Source organism: Phyllobates terribilis, unplaced genomic scaffold (assembly GCF_046119375.1).
Source record: "Phyllobates terribilis strain yellow unplaced genomic scaffold, ASM4611937v1 Scaffold_4__5_contigs__length_816908805, whole genome shotgun sequence".
NCBI lineage: Eukaryota > Metazoa > Chordata > Amphibia > Anura > Dendrobatidae > Phyllobates > Phyllobates terribilis.
This window is the reverse complement of record NW_027362764.1, coordinates 42,499,960-42,522,816: the sequence shown is the minus strand read 5'-3', so window position 1 is coordinate 42,522,816 and position 22,857 is coordinate 42,499,960. Positions and strand designations below refer to the sequence as shown.

Here is a 22,857-nt window from a genome sequence, read left to right as displayed (position 1 = left end):
TTTTGAGCAGTGTATATCTATAATAAAACGGGAGATGCGTGTCTCTGTCTGAAGCCTCGATAGACTGCGCATGCGTGACGCGCAGTCTGGCTCCAGACAGAAGACCGCAACCAGCCGTTGGAGGTAAGAGGAGTGTGTATGGCGCCGGAGATCACGGTATGTGTAGTCACTGACAGCATACCGCGATCTCTGGCGCCATACTTACATACTTACCTGACTGGGAGGAGCGTTGCCGCGGCGCCTCTCTTCGCCGGAGACCGGGGCAGTAGTGAGACGTCGGATCGGCGCATGCGCATTGCGCTATCCGGCGCCATTTTACTGAAGACACATTTGCAGTGTGTCTTCAGCAAAATGGCGCCAGACAGCGCGGTATGGGCACGTACGTACTCTGGCGCCGCACTCCTCCCCCGGCCTCTGGCAGAACAGGACACAGCAGCGCTGGAGCACAGGGAACAAAGGTGAGTATAAGTGTTTATTTTTTGGTATGTGTGTACAGCGTAAAAGGGATGAGGGGTGCCATACATACCAGGATTGGGGGTGAGGGGGCCACACATACCAGGATTGGGGGGTGAGGAGTCCACATATACCATGATTTGGGGGATGAGGGGTACCAAGCATACCAGGATTGTGGGGTGAGGAGACCATACATACCAGGATTGGGGGGTGAGGGGACCATGTATACCAGGATGGAGGGGTACCACACATACCAGGATTGTGGGGTGAGGGGACCTTGCATACCAGGATTGGGGGGTGAGGGGAACATGCATACCAGGATTGTGGGGTGAGGGGATCATGCATACCAGGATGAGGTGTACCCCACATACTAGGATTGGGGGGTGTGGGGACCATGCATACCAGGATTGGGGAGTGAGGGGACCATGCATACCAGGATTGCAGGGTGAGGGGACCATGCATACCAGGATTGGGGGGTGAGGGGTACCACACATACCAGGATTGGGGGGTGAGGGGACCATGCATACCAGGATGAGGGGTACCACACATACCATTATTGGGGGATGAGGGGATCATACATACCAGGATTGGGGGGTGAGGGGACCATGTATACCAGGATGGAGGGGTACCACACATACCAGGATTGTGGGGTGAGGGGACCTTGCATACCAGGATTGGGGGGTGAGGTGACCATGCATACCAGGATTGTGGGGTGAGGGGATCATGCATACCAGGATGAGGTGTGCCACACATACTAGGATTGGGGGTGAGGGGACCATGCATACCAGGATTGGGGAGTGAGGGGACCATGCATACCAGGATTGCGGGGTGAGGGGACCATGCATACCAGGATTGGGGAGTGAGGGGACCATGCATACCAGGATTGCGGGGTGAGGGGACCATGCATACCAGGATTGGGGGGTGAGGGGTACCACACATACCAGGATTGGGGGGTGAGGGGACCATGCATACCAGGATGAGGGGTACCACACATACCATTATTGGGGGATGAGGGAACCATGCATACCAGGATTGGGGGGTGAGGGGTACCACACATACCAGGATTGGGGGGTGAGGGGACCATGCATACCAGGATGAGGGGTACCACACATACCATTATTGGGGGATGAGGGAACCATGCATACCAGGATTGGGGGGTGAGGGGACCATGTATACCAGGATTGGGGGGTGAGGGCACCATGCATACCAGGATTGGGGGGTGAGGGGACCATGTATACCAGGATTGGGGGGTGAGGGGACCATGCATACCAGGATTGTGGGGAGAGGGGACTATGCATAAAATGATTGGGTGGTGAGGGGTACCACACATACCAGGATTGTGGGGTAAGTGGACCATACATACCAGGATTGGGGGGTGAGGGGACCATGTATACCAGGATGGAGGGGTACCACACATACCAGGATTGTGGGGTGAGGGGACCTTGCATAAAAGGATTGGGGGGGATGAGGAGACCATGCATACCAGGATTGTGGGGTGAGGGGATCATGCATACCACAATAGGGATGAGGGGTACCATGCGTACCAGGATAAGGATTAGGGGTGCCACGCATACTAGGATGAGGGATTGGGTGCCATGCATACCAGGTTTCTGGGATGAGGAGGCCATACATACCAGAATTGGGATGAGGGGTGCCATGCATACCAGGATGAGGGGTACCATATATACCAGAATAGGGATGAGGGGTACCATGCATACCAGGATGAGGGGTGGGGTGCCATGCATACCAGGATGAGGGGTACCATACATACCAGGATAGGGATGAGGGATGGGGTACCATGCATACCAGGATGAGGGGTACCATACATACCAGAATAGGGATGAGGGGTACCATGCATACCAGGATGAGGGGTGGGGTGCCATGCATACCAGGATGAGGGGTACCATACATACCAGGATAGGGATGAGGGGTACCATGTATACCAGGATTGGGGATGAGGGGCCCATGCATACCAGGATAGGGATGAGGAGTGCCATGAATACCAGGATTTGGTATGACGGAGCCATGCATACCAGGATTGGGGATAAGGGGTGCCATACATACCAGGATTAGGGATGAGGGGCCATGCATACCAGGATGAGGGGTGGGGTGCCATGCATACCAGGATGAGGGGTACCATACTACCAGGATAGGGATGAGGGGTACCATGTATACCAGGATTGGGGATGAGGGGTGCCATTCATACCAGGATTGGGGATGAAGGGTGCCATGCATACCAGGATTGGGGATGAGGGGTGCCATGCATACCAGGATTGGGGATAAGGGGTGCCATACATACCAGGATTAGGGATGAGGGGCCATGCATACCAGGATTGGGGATGAGGGAGCCATGCATACCAGGATTGGGGATGAGGGGTGCCATGCATACTAGGATTGGGGATGAGGGGTGCCATGCATACTAAGATTGGGGATGAGGGGTGCCATGTATACCAGGATTGGGGATGAGCGAGCCATGCATACCAGGATTGAGGGGTGAGGGGTGCCATGCATACCAGGATTGGGGATGAGGACTGCCATGCATATCAGGATTGGGGATGAGGGGTGCCATGCATACCAGGATTGGGAATGAGGGAGCCATGCATACCAGGACTGGGGATGAGGGAGCCATGCATACCAGGATTCGGATGAGGGGCCATGCATACCAGGATAGGGATGAGGGATGGGGTACCATGCATACCAGGATAGGGTTGAGGAGTACCACACATACTAGGATTGGGGATGAGGGGTGCCATGCATACCAGGATTTGAGGTGAGGGGTGCCATGCATTCCAGGATTGGGGGTGAGGGGTGTCATGCATTATAGGATAGGGATGAGGGGTGCCATGCATACCAGGATAGGGATGAGGGGTGCCATGCATACCAGGATAGGATGGTGGGGACAGGATGGGGGCAGCACAAATACCAGGAGGGGGGCAGCACATACCAGCATGGGAGACCATATGCCAATAAAAATGCTCACCACCCGGGTGTAGAAAGGGTTCAATAGCTAGTATTTATATATACATATATATATATACAGTTATATGAAAAAGTTTGGGCACCCCTATTAATCTTAAGCTTAATGTTTTATAAAAATTGGTGTTTTTGCAACAGCTATTTCAGTTTGATATATGTAATAACTGTTGGACACAGTAATGTTTCTGAAATTAGGTTTATTGTACTAACAGAAAATGTGCAATCTGCATTCAAACAAAATTTGACAGGTGCATAAGTATGGGCACCCTTATCATTTTCTTGTTTTAAATACTCCTACCTACTTTTTACTGACTTACCTAAGCACTTTTTTGGTTTTGTAACCTCATTGAGCTTTGAACTTCATAGCCAGGTGTATGAATCATGAGGAAAGCTACTTAAAGTGGCCACTTGCAAGTTGTTCTCCTGTTTGAATCTCCTCTGAAGGGTGGCATCATGGGCTCCTCAAAACAACTGTCAAATGATCTGAAAACAAAGATTATTCAACATAGTTGTTCAGGGGAAGGATACAAAAATCTGTCTCAGAGATTTAACCTGTCAGTTTCCACTGTGAGGAACATAATAAGGAAATGGAAGAACACAGGGACAGTTCTTGTTAAGTCCAGAAGTGGCAGGCCAAGAAAAATATCAGAAAGGCAGAGAAGAAGAATGGTGAGATCAGTCAAGGACAATCCTCAGACCACCTCCAGAGAGCTGCAGCATCAACTTGCTGCAGATGGTGTCACTGTGCATCGGTCAACTATACAACGCACTTTGCACAAGGAGAAGCTGTATGGGAGAGTGATGCAAAAGAAGCCGTTTCTGCAAGCACGCCACAAACAGAGTCGGCTGAGGTATGCAAAAGCACATTTGGAGAAGCCAATTTCTTTTTGGAAGAAGGTCCTGTGGACTGATGAAGCCAAGATTGAGTTGTTTGGTCATACAAAAAGGCGTTATGCATGGCTGCAAAAAACACAGCATTCCAAGAAAAACACTTGCTACCCACAGTAAAATTTGGTGGAGGTTCCATCATGCTTTGGGGCTGTGTGGCCAATGCCGGCACCGGGAATCTTGTTAAAGTTGAGGGACGCATGGATTCCACTCAGTATCAGCAGATTCTTGACAATAATGTTCAAGAATCAGTGATAAAGTTGAAGTTACGCAGGGGATGGATCTTTCAGCAAGACAATGATCAAAAACACCGCTCCAAATCTACTCAGGCATTCATGCAGAGGAACAATTACAATGTTCTGGAATGGCCATCCCAGTCCCCAGACCTGAATATCATTGAACATCTGTGGGATCATTTGAAGAGGGCTGTCCATGCTCGGCGACCATCAAACTTAACTGAACTGGAATTGTTTTGTAAAGAGGAATGGTCAAAAATACCTTCATCCAGGATCCAGGAAATCATTAAAAGCTACAGGAAGTGACTAGAGGCTGTTATTTTTGCAAAAGGAGGTTCTACTAAATATTAATGTCACTTTTCTGGTGAGGTGCCCATACTTATGCACCTGTCAAATTTTGTTTGAATGCAGATTGCACATTTTCTGTTAGTACAATAAACCTCATTTCAAGGCAGAAACATTACTGTGTCCAACAGTTATTACATATATCAAACTGAAATAGCTGCTGCAAAAACACCAATTTTTATAAAACATTAAGCTTAAGATTAATAGGGGTGCCCAAACTTTTTCATATAACTGTATATACATATATATATATATATATATATGAGAGAGAGAGAGAGAGATGCATACAGTAGATAGACATTAGATAATATACATAGATAAGATAAACATGAGACACTATACACACATATATATTTATATATTGCACTAGATAGATATGAGAGCAATATAGGTGTAGAATAGTGAGTGCAGCTCTGGAGTATAATACAGGATGTAACTCAGGATCAGTACAGGATCAGTAATGTAATGTATGTACACAGTGACTGCACCAGCAGAATAGTGAGTGCAGCTCTGGAGTATAATACAGGATGTAACTCAGGATCAGTACAGGATCAGTAATGTAATGTATGTACACAGTGACTGCACCAGCAGAATAGTGAGTGCAGCTCTGGAGTATAATACAGGATGTAACTCAGGATCAGTAATGTATGTACTTAGTGACTGCACCAGCAGAATAGTGAGTGCAGCTCTGGAGTATAATACAGGAGGTAACTCAGGATCAGTAATGTAATGTATGTACACAGTGACTGCACCAGCAGAATAGTGAGTGCAGCTCTGGAGTATAATACAGGATGTAACACAGGATCAGTAATGTAATGTATGTACACAGTGACTGCACCAGCAGAAAAGTGAGTGCAGCTCTGGAGTATAATACAGGATGTAACTCAGGATCAGTACTGTAATGTATGTACACAGTGACTGTACCAGCAGAATAGTGAGTACAGCTCTGGAGTATAATACAGGATGTAACTCAGGATCAGTACAGGATCAGTAATGTAATGTATGTACACAGTGACTGCACCAGCAGAATAGTGAGTGCAGCTCTGGAGTATAATACAGGATGTAACTCAGGATCAGTAATGTATGTACTTAGTGACTGCACCAGCAGAATAGTGAGTGCAGCTCTGGAGTATAATACAGGATGTAACTCAGGATCAGTAATGTAATGTATGTACACAGTGACTGCACCAGCAGAATAGTGAGTGCAGCTCTGGAGTAAAATACAGGATGTAACTCAGGATCAGTACAGGATCAGTAATGTAATGTATGTACACAGTGACTGCACCAGCAGAATAGTGAGTGCAGCTCTGGAGTATAATACAGGATGTAACTCAGGATCAGTAATGTATGTACTTAGTGACTGCACCAGCAGAATAGTGAGTGCAGCTCTGGAGTATAATACAGGATGTAACTCAGGATCAGTAATGTAATGTATGTACACAGTGACTGCACCAGCAGAATAGTGAGTGCAGCTCTGGAGTATAATACAGGATGTAACTCAGGATCAGTAATGTAATGTATGTACACAGTGACTGCACCAGCAGAATAGTGAGTGCAGCTCTGGAGTATAATACAGGATGTAACTCAGGATCAGTAATGTAATGTATGTACACAGTGACTGCACCAGCAGAATAGTGAGTGCAGCTCTGGAGTATAATACAGGATGTAACTCAGGATCAGTAATGTAATGTATGTACACAGTGACTGCACCAGCAGAATAGTGAGTGCAGCTCTGGAGTATAATACAGGATGTAACTCAGGATCAGTACAGGATCAGTAATGTAATGTATGTACACAGTGACTGCACCAGCAGAATAGTGAGTGCAGCTCTGGAGTATAATACAGGATGTAACTCAGGATCAGTAATGTAATGTATGTACACAGTGACTGCACCAGCAGAATAGTGAGTGCAGCTCTGGAGTATAATACAGGATGTAACTCAGGATCAGTAATGTAATGTATGTACACAGTGACTGCACCAGCAGAATAGTGAGTGCAGCTCTGGAGTATAATACAGGATGTAACTCAGGATCAGTAATGTAATGTATGTACACAGTGACTGACTGGTGCTCACATTATTCTGTTACCTTTATGAGATCACTAGACTCACTCCCATCTTCTACCACGATTAGCTTCGCTCTGCCTTTCCTTTCATTGTTGCGGATGCCGTTGGCGAGCTGCGCTGCTTTGATGCGCTCATACTTGTTGCATTTCTTCCCGCACCACTGGTAAATTTCCTGTGCAAAACGGCCAAACATGATGATATATTTATATTTTCATATTCAGCATCACTTTGACCATGCAGCCATGTCTGTTATTGCAGCACTGATTGCAGTCGTCACTCTTATCTAATCCTTTAAATAACTTTATAGTTTATCACACAGATGATTCTGTGATTCATTTTCTTGTTACTTGACTCCATTAGACACGTCTGGAAGCAACTCAGGAATCAACGTTAAATAAAAAACATCTCCAGTTTCCCATAAAATATACAGTACAAACCAAAAGTTTGGACACACCTTTTCATTTAAAGATTTCTCTGTATTTTCATGACTATGACAATTGTACATTCACACTGAAGGCATCAAAACTATGAATTAACACATGTGGAATTATATACTGAACAAAAAAGTGTGAAACAACTGAAAATATGTCTTATATTCTAGGTTCTTCAAAGTAGCCACCTTTTGCTTTGAAGACTGCTTTGCACACTCTTGGCATTCTCTTGATGAGAATCCGCATGTACAATCCGCATGTACAATCTGCATGCGTTTTTTCTGCCAGGGAGATGCAGAAATGCTGCAGAAATTTTCTGCTTCATTTCTGCATCGTGGGCACATAGCCTTAGAATTCGCTTTGTAAACTTGAATGTTTCTTAATAGGAAAAAAACACACAAAAGTATCTTATTTTGAAACAAGTTCCACCCAATAACTATCAGTTGCATTTAACTCTATTTATTTATGATGAAAGACCCATCAGTTCACTACAAATTGCACACATGAAAGAATGGGTAGTTGCATTCTTGAACACTTGAGACTATACTTTAAATTCCACATTTCAATGTCCCGTGCATCAAGCAAAATCTTCATTTTTTTCTTCTTGTGCAAATAAAAAGTACATACATATTATTAAATATTGAAATACACTTTCAAAACAGAGTAATAACTAAGATAATATAATTGAAATAATTCCCATACGGTCCACTAAGAATGCGTGCCCACGTAGCGTTTTTCAAGCGTTTATGCTGCGGAATTTCCGCAGCGTAAACGCTTGTTAAACGCTAGGTAATCCGCACCCCATGGTCCCCAAGGGGATTCCGCATGTTCTATGCACATGCTGCGGATTTTTCCGCAGCGTTTATGCTGCGTACAAAAATCCGCAGCATGTCATTTAATTTTGCGGAAGCGCAGCGGAACTCCCGCCATTGACTTGCATTGAAACGCATAGAAACCGCGACTGTACATTTCTACAAGCGGCTTCTATGCGTCTCTATGTGCGGATGGTACCCAGTTCTGGAGGAGAGGAGACTCTCATCCAGACCTGGGCACCATTGTACCTGTAAAAAAAGAATAAAATAACAAATAAAGTTATATTCACCTGTCCGGCGGCTTCTCTCTGAATGCCGGCATCGCTTGAGGACCTGCGGTGACGTCACAGTCATGTGACCGCAGGCCCTTCACCGCTCTGTCTCGCGATATGCCGGCAGCCAGGAACCAGACAGGAACGAGCGCTGCTGCACACGCCGGGGCCTCGGGGGTGAGTATAGCTTTATTTGTTTTAATTTTTACGGTTCACACTGTATAAATCCATGCTGTTTGCATGGATTTATACAGTGTGACCTAGTTGTCAAGCACTTTCCAAGTGATGCTATCGCCTGGAAAGCGCTTGTCAATCTGCATGCGGAAACGCACGTGAATCCGCATGTGGATCCGCATGAATTCTGCAGGAAAAACGCATCCACAATCTGCATGTACAATCTGCATGCGTTTTTTCTGCCAGGGAGATGCAGAAATGCTGCAGAAATTTTCTGCTTCATTTCTGCATCGTGGGCACATAGCCTGAGAAACAAAAAAACAATATATCATGTGTCCCGTGCATCACGGCTCAAAGCACATTATCTTCAGACTTGTCCTGTCCTCTTGAGTTCACCAGGACTGGAGTTGTTGTTTTCTTTAGAATTTGTCCTACTGAGTAAAGTAACTTATCATCCTTCCTTGGCCATTTCCAGTAGGTAGTTTTACCTGCTTGTACCATGATGGATATCTCATATTCATTCTCTACTCTTCCCGTTATTTCACCAGGATAGAGTTTCCCATCATACTTGACTATGACCCAGTCACCTGTTGTATAGCCGGCTGAACTAGCTGCATTCATTTCTACTCCAGGGCTAAGAGCATTCTTAAAAGCAAGCAACCATTTATTTGGAGAAGCTTTAAGTATATGCATGGACTTAATCCCTGGAATTGGGACACTTTTCCAATTTCTGTCTCTGGAAATGTCTTGGTCAACTGTATTTTGATTTTCCTTTTCTAGTTTACGTTTTTCTCGCATTTGAAGTTTATTGCTCTCTCGCACTTTATCTGCATTTCTTAGCCCTTTCTTTGTCACTGACATTATTTATTTTCCCCATGCTCTGAAAAATACAAACCAATTAAAACTACTTTTATATTATCTTAAAAAAAATTAGAATATTACAGAATGCCTTTGGGTTCCCTTACACGCGTCAACCATCGGCAGAAATTGGTGCTGCCGGCGATTGATGCGTTATCTGCCTGTTAGTGTGCGCTCACACACCTGGCACTGAGCGATAAGTCGCTCAATCTACTTGTGCTGCTGCTAATCAGTTGTTCTTCAGGGGGTGTTGCTATGTTTGCTAAGAGCCAAAAAGCCATAGGACCTTTGGTGATGTCATGGGTCATGTGAGCGATTTGATTGGCTCAAAAGGGTCATGTGCCGCTTTTAGCCAATGAAATCGCTCATGTGACCCGTGACATCGCCAGGTCCTCCAGCCTCTTAAGAGCTAAAAGCACGGAGAGTTCTGCTGTCGATTATATCTTCTAAAAAAAATATCGCCCAACAACCCATCCCATTCATAATGAGATAAGACACACTTCTGATTTTTTTGGCTCTGCGTCAATGGAGAGAAAAAAAAATCATCGGCATGTCCTATCTTTCGGCTAGAATCGCTGCCCCTGTAGCTAACACAATTTGAACAATTTACTGAAAAATCACCAGAAAATTGTCAAAACCCAGAGATCGCATGCGATAAAGCGGTGTGAAAATCGCAATCACCTGTGTGCATTAACCCTTAGAGCGTGAGTACCTGATATCTTAATTCCACAACTCTGTAACATCGAGACTGCTGCTTGTTGCAGCCTGTAAGGGCTAAAACACACATGTATTTTCGGTTCGTCCGAAAATCGGGAGCATGTCCGAATTTAATTAATTCGTCCGAAAATACATTTTGAACTCTGTTTAACCCCATTCAAACACATGGGTTTGAATGGGGAGCTATTCTTCACAGAAATTCGCATGCATTGTTAATTAATGATGCAAAATTCTGACACACAGGGCAGTGTACAGAATTCGTTTTAGCCCGCCCCTAACCCCCTTGAAACCCATAGGTTTCAATGGTGTCCGATAGCGCGCCAGTCCGATAGCTTCGCCAGTGTGTTTTAGCCCTAAGGGTGCCATTAGTTACTTATCCACCTGAAACTTTCCTCTTTGTTCAGATTTCCTCCAAAAAAAAATATTTAATCAGCTGCAATATGGAAAATAAAATAACAATATAACCATATAGGCAGACGACAACTGATGAAGATAAAATTTCTCATCCATCATACATGAAATGTCTCATGTACGTAGTGTGACAACTGAAAGGGAAAAAATGTCCCGTGCATCACACACAAAATGTCCCGTGCATCACACACAAAATGTCCTGTGCATCACACACAAAACGTCCCGTGCATCACACACAAAAACGTCCCGTGCATCACACACAAAATGTCCCGTGCATCACACACAAAATGTCCCGTGCATCACACACAAAATGTCCCGTGCATCACACACAAAACATCCCGTGCATCACACACAAAATGTCCCGTGCATCACACACAAAACGTCCCGTGCATCACACACAAAAACGTCCCGTGCATCACACACAAAATGTCCCGTGCATCACACACAAAACGTCCCGTGCATCACACACAAAAACGTCCCGTGCATCACACACAAAATGTCCCGTGCATCACACACAAAATGTCCCGTGCATCACACACAAAATGTCCCGTGCATCACACACAAAACGTCCCGTGCATCACACACAAAAACGTCCCGTGCATCACACACAAAATGTCCCGTGCATCACACACAAAATGTCCTGTGCATCACACACAAAATGTCCTGTGCATCACACACAAAATGTCCCGTGCATCACACACAAAATGTCCCGTGCATCACACACAAAATGTCCCGTGCATCACACACAAAATGTCCCGTGCATCACACACAAAATGTCCCGTGCATCACACACAAAATGTCCTGTGCATCACACACAAAACGTTCCGTGCATCACACACAAAATGTTCCGTGCATCACGCATAAAACGTCCCGTGCATCACACACAAAATGTCCCGTGCATCACACACAAAATGTCCCGTGCATCACACACAAAATGTCCCGTGCATCACACACAAAACGTCCCGTGCATCACACACAAAATGTCCCGTGCATCACACACAAAATGTCCCGTGCATCACACACAAAATGTCCCGTGCATCACACACAAAACGTCCCGTGCATCACACACAAAACGTCCCGTGCATCACACACAAAACGTCCCGTGCATCACACACAAAACGTCCCGTGCATCACACACAAAGCGTCCCGTGCATCACACACAAAACGTCCCGTGCATCACACACAAAATGTCCCGTGCATCACACACAAAACGTCCCGTGCATCACACACAAAACGTCCCGTGCATCACACACAAAATGTCCCGTGCATCACACACAAAACGTCCCGTGCATCACACACAAAACGTCCCGTGCATCACACACAAAACGTCCCGTGCATCACACACAAAACGTCCCGTGCATCACACACAAAACATCCCGTGCATCACACACAAAACGTCCCGTGCATCACACACAAAACGTCCCGTGCATCACATTCACAATTAGTCATTTTTTAAGTGTATATTTAGGAATTTTTTAACCCCTTAACAACATTAGACGTACTAATACGCGTCTGTGCCCTGGGACTTAAGAGCCAGACCCGTATTAGTACGTCATCGCGATCGCGCGCACACAGGCTGTCCGGGCGCGATCGCCGCTGGGTGTCAGCTGATTGTCACAGCTGACACCCGGTACTATGTGCAGGGAACGGTCACGCACCGCTCCCAGCACATTAACCCCCGCAAAGCTGCGATCGAAGTCGATCGCAGCATTGCGGAGGCAAGGGGAGGTGATCGGTATACTCACCTCCTCTTCCGGCCTCCAGCGCTGTCTGCCGCGGCTTCCAGGATGTTGCCATGATGACCCGATGTCATCATGACAACATCCGGGTCACCAGACAAAAGGAAGATTGTTTGGACATGCGCAGTGCATCTCCAAACTATCTTCTCCCTGTCCAGCGCTGACAGCCTGCATGGCACAGGGATGGTGCTGCATTCCTGTGCCATGCAGGCGATCAGAATAAAAAAAGTGAAAGTCCCAGAGTGGGACAGAGTAAAAAAAGTGTAAAAACTGTCAGAAAGTGAAAAAAAAATAAAAAAAAAATTGTAAAAATATTTTTTAAAAAATTGTAAAAATATTAAAAAAAAATAAAAAAAATAATCCACCAAAAATAAAAATATAATGTACCCATCAATAAATATTATTATAAAAAAAACAAAAACAATAAAAGTACACATATTTGGTATCGCCGCATCCGGAACAACCTGACCTATAAAACTGTCCCACTAGTTAACCCCTTCAGTGAACACGGTAAAAAAAAAAAAAAAACGAAGCAAAAAACAATGCTTTATCATCATACCGCCAAACAAAAAATGGAATAACACGCAATCAAAAAGACGAATATAAATAAAAATGGTACCGCTGAAAACGTCATCTCATCCCGCAAAAAACAAGCTGCAATACAGCTTCATCAGCCAAAAACTAAAAAAGTTATAGCTCTCAGAATAAAGCTATGCTAAAAAATATTTTTTTCTATAAAATTGCTTTTATTATGTAAAAGTGCAAAACATAGAAAAACGATATAAATGTGGTACCGCTGTAAACGTACTGACCCGAAGAATAAAGCTGCCTTATCAATTTTACCACACGCGGAACAGAATAAAAAAAAACAATTCCTGAATTGTTGTTTTTTGTTTATTCTGCCTCCCAAAAATCGGAATAGAAAGCGATAAAAAAATGTCACGTGCCTGAAAATGGCACCAATAACAACGTCAACTCATCCCGCAAAAAACAAGCTGTCACATGACTGTCTGCCAAAATCTGGAAAAATTATAGCTCTCAAAATATGGCGATGCAAAAACTAGATTTTACAAAAAATGCGTCTTTTATTGTGTGACAGCTGTCAGTCATAAAAACCCCATATGATTCTGGTATCACTGTAATCGCACCGAACCGAAGAATAAAGTCGTCTAATCACTTATGCCGCACGAGGAACGGCGTAAAAAATAAACTCTCGGGTTAGGGTTGGGCTACGGTTAGGGCTGGGTTTGGGGTTAGGGTTGTGATGGGGTTGGGATTTTTTTCAAAAGTAAGAAAAAAAGATGACGATATGGCGACTAGTGTTGAGCGCAAGTGCTCGCTACTTGAGTTTGCATCGGGTGCTCTGGTATGCATTGAGTATCGTGGGTATTTTAGTGACATGCTCGAGTCTCCGCCCCATATGCTTCGCGGCCAAAAAATCTTTACGGGGATTGCCTGCCATGCACGAGCAATCCCCGCATGTTTTTTTTGGGGTGTCTAATAACCGTGAAACATCTGGGACAGGGACTCGAGCATATCACTCGAGCACACGCAGTACATGGTGCATACCTGAGTACACGATGCAAACTCAAGTAGCGAGCACTTGCGCTCAAGACTAATGACAACTTATTCAATATGATGACCTAATGTTATCAAATTCTGTGTCGTACCTCTGGGTTCAAAATGTTCACTATACACCTTAATAAAATCCTTGAGGGGTATAGTTTCCAAAATGGGGTCACTTGTGGGGGCGCTCCACTGTTTAGGCACATCAGGGGCTCTCCAAACGCGACATGGTGTCCGCTAACAAATTGAATGGAAAATCGTCTCAAATTGTTAGCAGACACCATGTTGCGTTTGGAGAGCCCCTGTGTGCCCAAACATTGGAGCTCCCCCATAAGTGACCCCATTTTGGAAACTGGACCCCCCAAGGCACCTATCTAGATGCATAGTGAGCACTTGGAACCCCCAGGTACTTCACAAATTGATTCGTAAAAATGAAAAAGTGAAAAAAAAATTTTTTTTCATTTTTACGAATCAATTTGTAAGGGTTCCAAGTGCTCACTATGCATCTAGATAGGTGCCTTGGGGGGTCTAGTTTCCAAAATGGGGTCACTTGTGGGGGAACTCCAATGTTTGGGCACACAGGGGCTCTCCAAACGCGACATGGTGTCCGCTAACAATTTGAGCCGATTTTCCATTCAATTTGTTAGCGGACACCATGTTGCATTTGGAGAGTCCCTGTGTGCCCAAACATTGGAGCTCCCCCACAAGTGACTCCATTTTGGAAACTAGACCCCCCAAGGCACCTATCTAGATGCATAGTGAGCACTTGGAACCCCCAGGTGCTTCACAAATTGATTCGTAAAAATGAAAAAGTGTTTTTTTTTTCACTTTTTCATTTTTACGAATCAATTTGTTAAGCACCTGGGGGTTCCAAGTGCTCACTATGCATCTAGATAGGTGCCTTGGGGGGTCTAGTTTCCAAAATGGGGTCACTTGTGGGGGAGCTCCAATGTTTGGGCACACAGGGGCTCTCCAAACGCAACATGGTGTCCGCTAACAATTTGAGCCGTTCAATTTGTTAGCGGACACCATGTTGCATTTGGAGAGTCCCTGTGTGCCCAAACATTGGAGCTCCCACACAAGTGACCCCATTTTGGAAACTAGACCCCCCAAGGCACCTATCTAGATGCATAGTGAACACTTGGAACCCCCAGGTGCTTCACAAATTGATTCGTAAAAATGAAAAAGTGATCTCTTGTACAGCTTGCGATGGTCTAAAAGGACCTTTCATGATGTCATTTAGTCATGTGACAGGTCACACGACCGCCGACGTCAGCGGTCACGTGACCTGTCACATGACTAAATTACGTCATGGAAGGTCTTTTTAGACCACCGTGAGCGTACAAGAGACCGGACGCATCGTACAGGAGACCGGGGGCCATCGGAAGGTGAGTATAATGTATATTTTTTATTTTAAATTATTTTTTTTAACAGGTACCATGGTACCCGGGTCTGGTGGAGAGTCTCCTCTTCTCCAGACCCGGGTACCATCCGCACATTGAATCGCTTAATATCCGCATGTGCACATGTAGTCATGCTGATATTAAGCGATTCAATGCAAGTCAATGGCGGTAATTACGCTGCGTGTCCGCAAAATTAATGGACATGCTGCGGATTTTTCCGCAATGATAATCCGCAGCGGAAATTTCCGCAGCATGTGCACAGCACATGCGGATTATCATTGGGGACTATGGGGCACGTATTACCAAGCATTTTTAAGCATTTTCACTGCGGAAATTCAGCGGAAAAACGCTTGAAAAACGCATAGTGGGCACGCAGCCTTAGGGTCGTCATGCTGAAAGGTGAAATTCACATATGAAGAATATGGGAGATTGCTGTCACATGCAGGGCACAACCAGTACTTATAAGAAATTTCTACAGCTCCTTTAATGTTGCTGTTGGCCTCTTGGCTGCAACTGGACCAATGTTATTCTTGTTTTTTTATCAATTTTTGAGGGATGTCCAGTTCTAGGTAATGTCACAATTATGTAAAATTTAAGCGACTTCTTGATGACGTCTTCACAGTGCTCCATGGTAGATCTAATACTTTGGAAATGTTTTTGTCCCTTTTTCCTGACCGATAACTTTTAACAATGAAATCCCTTTGCTGTGTTGTCAGCTGTTTATGAACCATGGATTTTTCTGTAATTTTCCTAGAACAGCAAAACGTTTTATGGGATTAATCAGAATCGCTGTAAGTGATGGCGAGCGTGTATTGACTACTGTATAACATGAGAGCAAATGTGATTGTCTAATTCTGAACACAAACACATTACCGATTACAAGAGGGTGTTCACACTTATGCAACCACATTATTTGTTATTTTTATCCCCCCCCCCCTCAAAATGAGTTCAGTTTGTTTCTCAATGTATCTGTACAGATTATGGGGGGGGGGGGATTAAAGATGGAGAAAGTTCTGAAATGATTCGTCTAGGTAAAAAAAAAAAAATTATATGACAAAAAATCTGACAATTTAACAGGGGTGTGTAGACTTTTTATGTCCACTGTACATGCATTTAAGTAAAAAAAATGTCCTCAGATGTGAACTGTTCCTTAATAATCTCTTTAGGACTGTAAATTACATGTAGTAAAAACTCAAGAAGTCGCCCCTCTCCTAGAGGATCATGGCCAATCAACATGAGTCTGGGGGGCAAAATTGCAATAAAAATAGAGTGAAGAATTTCCTCATTTGCATTACTGTGGCTTGACCCTTTCTTTATAGATTTTTCTTTTTATTCTAGAAGAAATATTTTTGTAAAAATGTATCAGTCATTTACCTATTTATTTGCATGTGGTAAGTAATAATATAATTCTTTCTTCAAGCAATAAGGAAATAATTCCTAACAGGATTATCTCTAACTTTTTGAGCCTCATGTGAGTTATTTATTGCTAAGAGTAATTTTTATAATATCTTTTATCAGGGTCATTGTCTGCAATCAAATATCTTTGCCCCCCAATAAAACAGTACAATGGCCAAATGATACAAATATGTGAAACTAAAGTCTAATTTTAAGAATTTTGTTTAATATGCAACTAAGAGAAGCCTCACAGACATGGATCTTTTCCTGCAACTAACCCATTTGTTGTGTGATTAACAAGGAAGAAAATGAGGAAAAGTTACCAAAAAGGTTCAGTTACCCAAGCCAAAGCCACAACTAGACTTTACTTCTTCACCTGGGACAAGGTTTTAGTTTGCTCCCTTAATTCTATATCTATGTGCCCCAGTAGCACCTTCCTTTCCTACACCACCAACCAAGTTGTGGTCAAGAAGATATCTTTATATTTTAGTGTTAATGGAGACTCATGTCGATGGAAAGGTAATGAGCAAGAAAATTCCTGAGGAAGGATCATTGGAGTTTGATCCAACGATCAAACTGAGAAGATCAAGCTCAACGTAGAAGACAAGTTTATCTAAACAGTTGAACTGAGAAGATGATGACAACCAAGGTAGAAGGATGGAGAAACTTATGGAAAATTAGACATTGAGAAGATCCTACCAGGAGACAAGACATTGTGAAGAAATATTATACAGAAGTCGACCAGGAGCCAAAATTGAGCAAGGAATCAATTTATGGATCTCAGAAGAGTTTGGAGACCCCTCCCCCCCCTCAAAAAAAAAAAGGATAACCTAACTTAACATAACCTAAGGAAACACTGTTTATATGAGACAGCTTGATGGCTTCACAATTCTTGCATAAAACATTGACTGCTTTTATGTTTAATGAGTTTGTCAAGTTTAGAAATCTGTTTTCATGCATCTAACTGAGGAATTCTCTACAGAGACTCTCGGCCAAAATAGGTCATAGGTGGTGACTAGTGATGGGCGAACCTGTCACTGTTCGGAACCGCATTTTAAAAGTTTGGGTTCGGGTACCAGAACAGTACCCGAATCCCGAACCTGAACACGGACCCCATTCATTTGAATGGGATACCCGAATACACCTCGTTTCCTGTGCTGTCATTTGAGTGACAGCGCAGGAAACACAGGCTCTGATCAGCGGTAATAGCATTACCGCGAATATAGCGCTGTGGCATCATTCTGACAGGTGTCAGCATGATACCACAGCAATGACAGTGTCTCGTGCTAAAACGCTTACCGGGGGTCATAGGTGCCAGTTGATGGTACTACTACCACCATCAGCCGGTGCCTCCTGCGATTGAAAGCAGTGAGCACAGGCACCGCTGGATGGGAGCAGTAGTCTCCCATCCGCCGGCGCCTGTGCTGTGCTGAATGTTAAAAAAAAAGTTACAATTAATAAAAAAATGTAATAAAAGTAAAATAATAAACCAACCTCATCCTCACCTTTCCGACGCAGTCCAAATAACGAGGGTCCCACGAAGATCCCATGAACAGAGCGGCCACATTGTATGTGACCGCTCTGTTCATTTGCTGGCAATACACTGACTCGGCAAATGAGGTCTGCGCATGCGCAGTGAGTATTTTCCCACGGTTGCAATGAGTTGAATATGGCACAGATATATGGATGAGAGCGCTGCATCCGGTGCTGCTCTATCATATCTCACGGTTATTAATCCTTGCTATATCTTTACAGTACAAAAAGTCAGATTCAGCTATTTCCACCTCGATGGTCTATCACTGAAAGAACATTTTGCTTAAATCCGTGGTTATCACTCCTTCTTATATCACAAGGATAACATGGCCGCCCATCATGTTCTGTGAATGTATAGTCTAGTAGAGTGACCCTGAAAATAGCAATAAATGAAAATCGTTTTAAATTTATTTTTGAAAACTGTAGTAGACTCTTTACTCACAGCTCCAACATCAACGATGAAACAGTCTCCAGTATTGAAACTGGACCAACTGAAGGGAACTTCTGAAGCCCTGACCATTCTTCTGCCTTTGATATGAAGAAGTCGACGAGCAGTGAGGTCATTGGTAATCGCATGTGTGAAGCCAGAAGCCACTCCACCAGCCTGAGGGAGAAATATGGGATCATGTGTTACATACATACTCAATGTTATACACAGGTGGCAGTATTATAGTAGTTATATTCTTGTACGTAGGAGCAGTATTATAGTAGTTATATTCTTGTACATAGGAGCAGTATTATAGTAGTTATATTCTTGTACATAGGAGCAGTATTATAGAAGTTATATTCCTGTACATAGGGGCAGTATTATAGTAGTTATATTCCTGTACATAGGGGCAGTATTATAGTAGTTCTATTCTTGTACATAGGGGCAGTATTATAGAAGTTATATTCTTGTACATAGGGGGCAGTATTATGGTAGTTATATTCTTGTACATAGGAGCAGTATTATAGTAGTTATATTCTTGTACATAGGAGCAGTATTATAGTAGTTATATTCTTGCACATAGGAGCAGTATTATAGTAGTTATATTCTTGTACATAGGCAGCAGTATTATAGTAGTTATATTCTTGTACATAGGGGGCAGTATTAGAGTAGTTATATTCTTGTACATAGGGGCAGTATTATAGTAGTTATATTCTTGTACATAGGGGGCAGTATTATAGTAGTTATATTCTTGTACATAGGCGGCAGTATTATAGTAGTTATATTCTTGTACATTGGAGCAGTATTATAGTAGTTATATTCTTGTACATAGGGGCAGTATTATAGTAGTTATATTCTTGCACATAGGGGCAGTATTATAGTAGTTATATTCTTGTATATTGGAGCAGTATTATAGTAGTTATATTCTTGTACATAGGGAGCAGTATTATAGTAGTTATATTCTTGTACATAGGAGCAGTATTATAGTAGTTATATTCTTGTACATAGGAGCAGTATTATAGTAGTTATATTCTTCTACATAGGAGCAGTATTATAGTAGTTATATTCTTGTACATAGGAGCAGTATTATAGTAGTTATATTCTTGTATATAGGAGCAGTATTATAGTAGTTATATTCTTGTACATAGGGGCAGTATTATAGAAGTTATATTCTTGTACATAGGGGGCAGTATTATGGTAGTTATATTCTTGTACATAGGAGCAGTATTATAGTAGTTATATTCTTGTACATAGGAGCAGTATTATAGTAGTTAGATTCTTGTACATAGGAGCAGTATTATAGTAGTTATATTCTTCTACATAGGAGCAGTATTATAGTAGTTATATTCTTGTACATAGGAGCAGTATTATAGTAGTTATATTCTTGTATATAAGAGCAGTATTATAGTAGTTATATTCTTGTACATAGGGGCAGCATTATAGTAGTTATATTCTAGTACATAGGGGCAGTATTATAGTAGTTATATTCTTGTACATAGGAGCAGTATTATAGTAGTTATATTCTTGTACATTGGAGCAGTATTATAGTAGTTATATTCTTGTACATAGGGGCAGTATTATAGAAGTTATATTCTTGTACTTAGGAGCAGTATTATAGTAGTTATATTCTTGTACATAGGGGCAGTATTATAGTAGTTATATTCTTGTACATAGGGGCAGTATTATAGCAGTTATATTCTTGTACATAGGGGGCAGTATTATAGTAGTTATATTCTTGTACATAGGAGCAGTATTATAGTAGTTATATTCTTGTACATAAGGGGCAGTATTATAGTAGTTATATTCTTGTACATAGGAGCAGTATTATAGCAGTTATATTCTTGTACATAGGGGGCAGTATTATAGTAGTTATATTCTTGTACATAGGAGGCAGTATTTTAGTAGTTATATTCTTGTACATAGGGGCAGTATTATAGTAGTTATATATTTATACATAGGGGCAGTATTATAGTAGTTATCTCTTATCAATGAAAAAGTTGATATATCTTTTAATATATTTTTAATTCTGTAATTATATTTTAGAAAGGGTCAGCATATATGTTATCTCTTGTCTTCTATAACAATCCACTTTTCTGGTCTTGTACTGCTAAATTATAAATTACAAGGTTTGTTTTACCTGATACTTAATTCCGGCCTTGAAATAACCTAGAAACGCGTTGCTCTCACAGTTATGGAGCTCCCGGTACTGCACAGCTTTTCCACCCAGGTGGTCGTCCATCTGTACAGTGAATATGGCTGCAGCTGTGCTCTCATCCTGGCTGCATTCACTTCCTATGGGGGTCACATTGTGTGATAATTAGTGATGAGCGAGCATGTTCTGTTAATCCTTTCAGCGAGCATGCTCGGGTGTTTTCCGAGTATCTTCAGCGTGCTCGGTGATATGTTTGAGTCACTCCGTGCTCATGATTTGCGACTGTTTGACAGCTTTAATACATGTGAGGAATGCCTAAGAAACAGGCATTCCTCACATGTATTAAAGCTGTCAAACAGTTGCAAATCATGCACAGGGGAGTGATTCAAGCATATCACCGAGCACGCTGAAGATATTCGGAAAACACCCGAACATGCTCGTAAATCTCGAGTAACGTAGTGATAATACATTATGTAGAGATTATATATGTTTTAGATTTAATTTACAAAATGCAACATTAACATTTCACACTGATTCTTATTATTATTTTGATCATTCTTCCAAAATTGAGGGTAGTTTGTACAGAGTCGTAGCCAGAATTCGCTTCATGTGTGGCCGTGGCAGGGTGACAAAGACGAAGGGCAATTGAAGAATGTAAGATGAGGTTTGTTCTGGGTGGAGAAAAGTACAACTATGACGGCTAGTGAGTGTGTTAGGGAACCGCAGGTCATGCACTTTTCCAGTATTTTACCTATGACGCCTCCACACTATGAGCCTGATTCATTATTGTTTTTGTGCCTATTTTTCGTCTAGTTTTTGGTGTTTTTATCTGTTCTTTATTTGTGTCAATTCTTCTTTTTATTTTTGCCTTTTTTAAGTCTATTTTATTTGTGTTTGCTTGTTTTTTTTTATATATATATATATATATATATATATTTATATATATATATATGTATATATATATATATATATATTTGCCATTCGGGGTTAATTTTTGTGGCAGATTCATCCATTTTTGCAAAAGTGTTTGCAAATATATACACCATTAATTTTTTATTTTTTTTTGCCCCAGTTAGAAAGCTTGGGTCCATATATTAAATGCAAATACCCCTATTGCCTAGATGGCCATGTATAATAGATATTTACTGATCAGTCCCACGAATTGTAACAGTATAAAAAAAACGTGTGTTTTTAGTTCTCCTCCAAAATCTCCCATAATGGAAACAAGTATCTATGGGTTTACTAGGACCGTGATTTTTCCAATTAGAGATAAGTGGCGCCATATATGCATGGTAACCACTGATCTCCATTTCCCAACATATGTAACAATATGCAGTTGGCTGAGTTAGTTGGTCATGTTTTATGGAGTTGGCCATTTGAATCAATGCTATTGTATAAGGTCATTTTGTGTTTTATTTCAGTGTGATGTAGAGAAAGATTAACTAATAAATGAGTTGTCATATTGGTTCTCTATAAAATGCAAATTATCAACAAATGCAAAACCCGCAATAACACTTACCGAGCCAGTAGTGCAGACTATAAATCATATACAGCGGCATCTCCACCGTGTTGAGCAGCAGATAGGCATCTCCTACATAGAAGTTCCCATACTGTTCCTTGGGGACCTCCGCCAGCTTCAACTTCTCAATCCTCCAGATCTGAAGCCCACTTTTCTTACCAGCCTTCTCAAACTCCTTGTGTTTCACATCCATGACTGGTCGATCGCTGGGATCTGCGGTGTCCTGAATCCGGCTTTACTACAGAAGCAACAATATCAGGATGCAGAGTGCACAGATAATAAACTGGATTATATAGGGAGGAGATTGCACTCCAGGCCAATCGGAGCATAATAATGCCATAAAACGAGAGGCGCACGTTCACACTTACTAGAAAAATAACCAAGAAATAATATAATCCAGCAACACTGCAAAAGAATTGGCATATAATGACTTAAAGAGGAAGTCCATCCTTGATTTCTTAACATATCTTAAAAGGGAAGAGATG

At 42.5% G+C, this 22,857-nt stretch overlaps 1 protein-coding gene across 1 annotated transcript in view; it reads right to left on the bottom strand.

The window, feature by feature from the left end:
- LOC141264888 (scinderin-like) overlaps window positions 1-22,645 on the bottom strand; it is a 74,503-nt gene extending 51,858 nt beyond the window's left edge. The window contains exons 1-4 of the mRNA XM_073677282.1: window positions 22,373-22,645; window positions 20,839-20,993; window positions 18,717-18,878; window positions 6,986-7,135 (exon numbers count right to left, since the gene is read on the bottom strand). Coding sequence (XP_073533383.1) covers window positions 6,986-7,135; window positions 18,717-18,878; window positions 20,839-20,993; window positions 22,373-22,565 — 660 coding nt within the window. The 5' untranslated portion in view covers window positions 22,566-22,645. The remainder of the gene's footprint in view (window positions 1-6,985; window positions 7,136-18,716; window positions 18,879-20,838; window positions 20,994-22,372) is intronic.
- Between the last annotated feature and the right edge of the window lie 212 nt (window positions 22,646-22,857).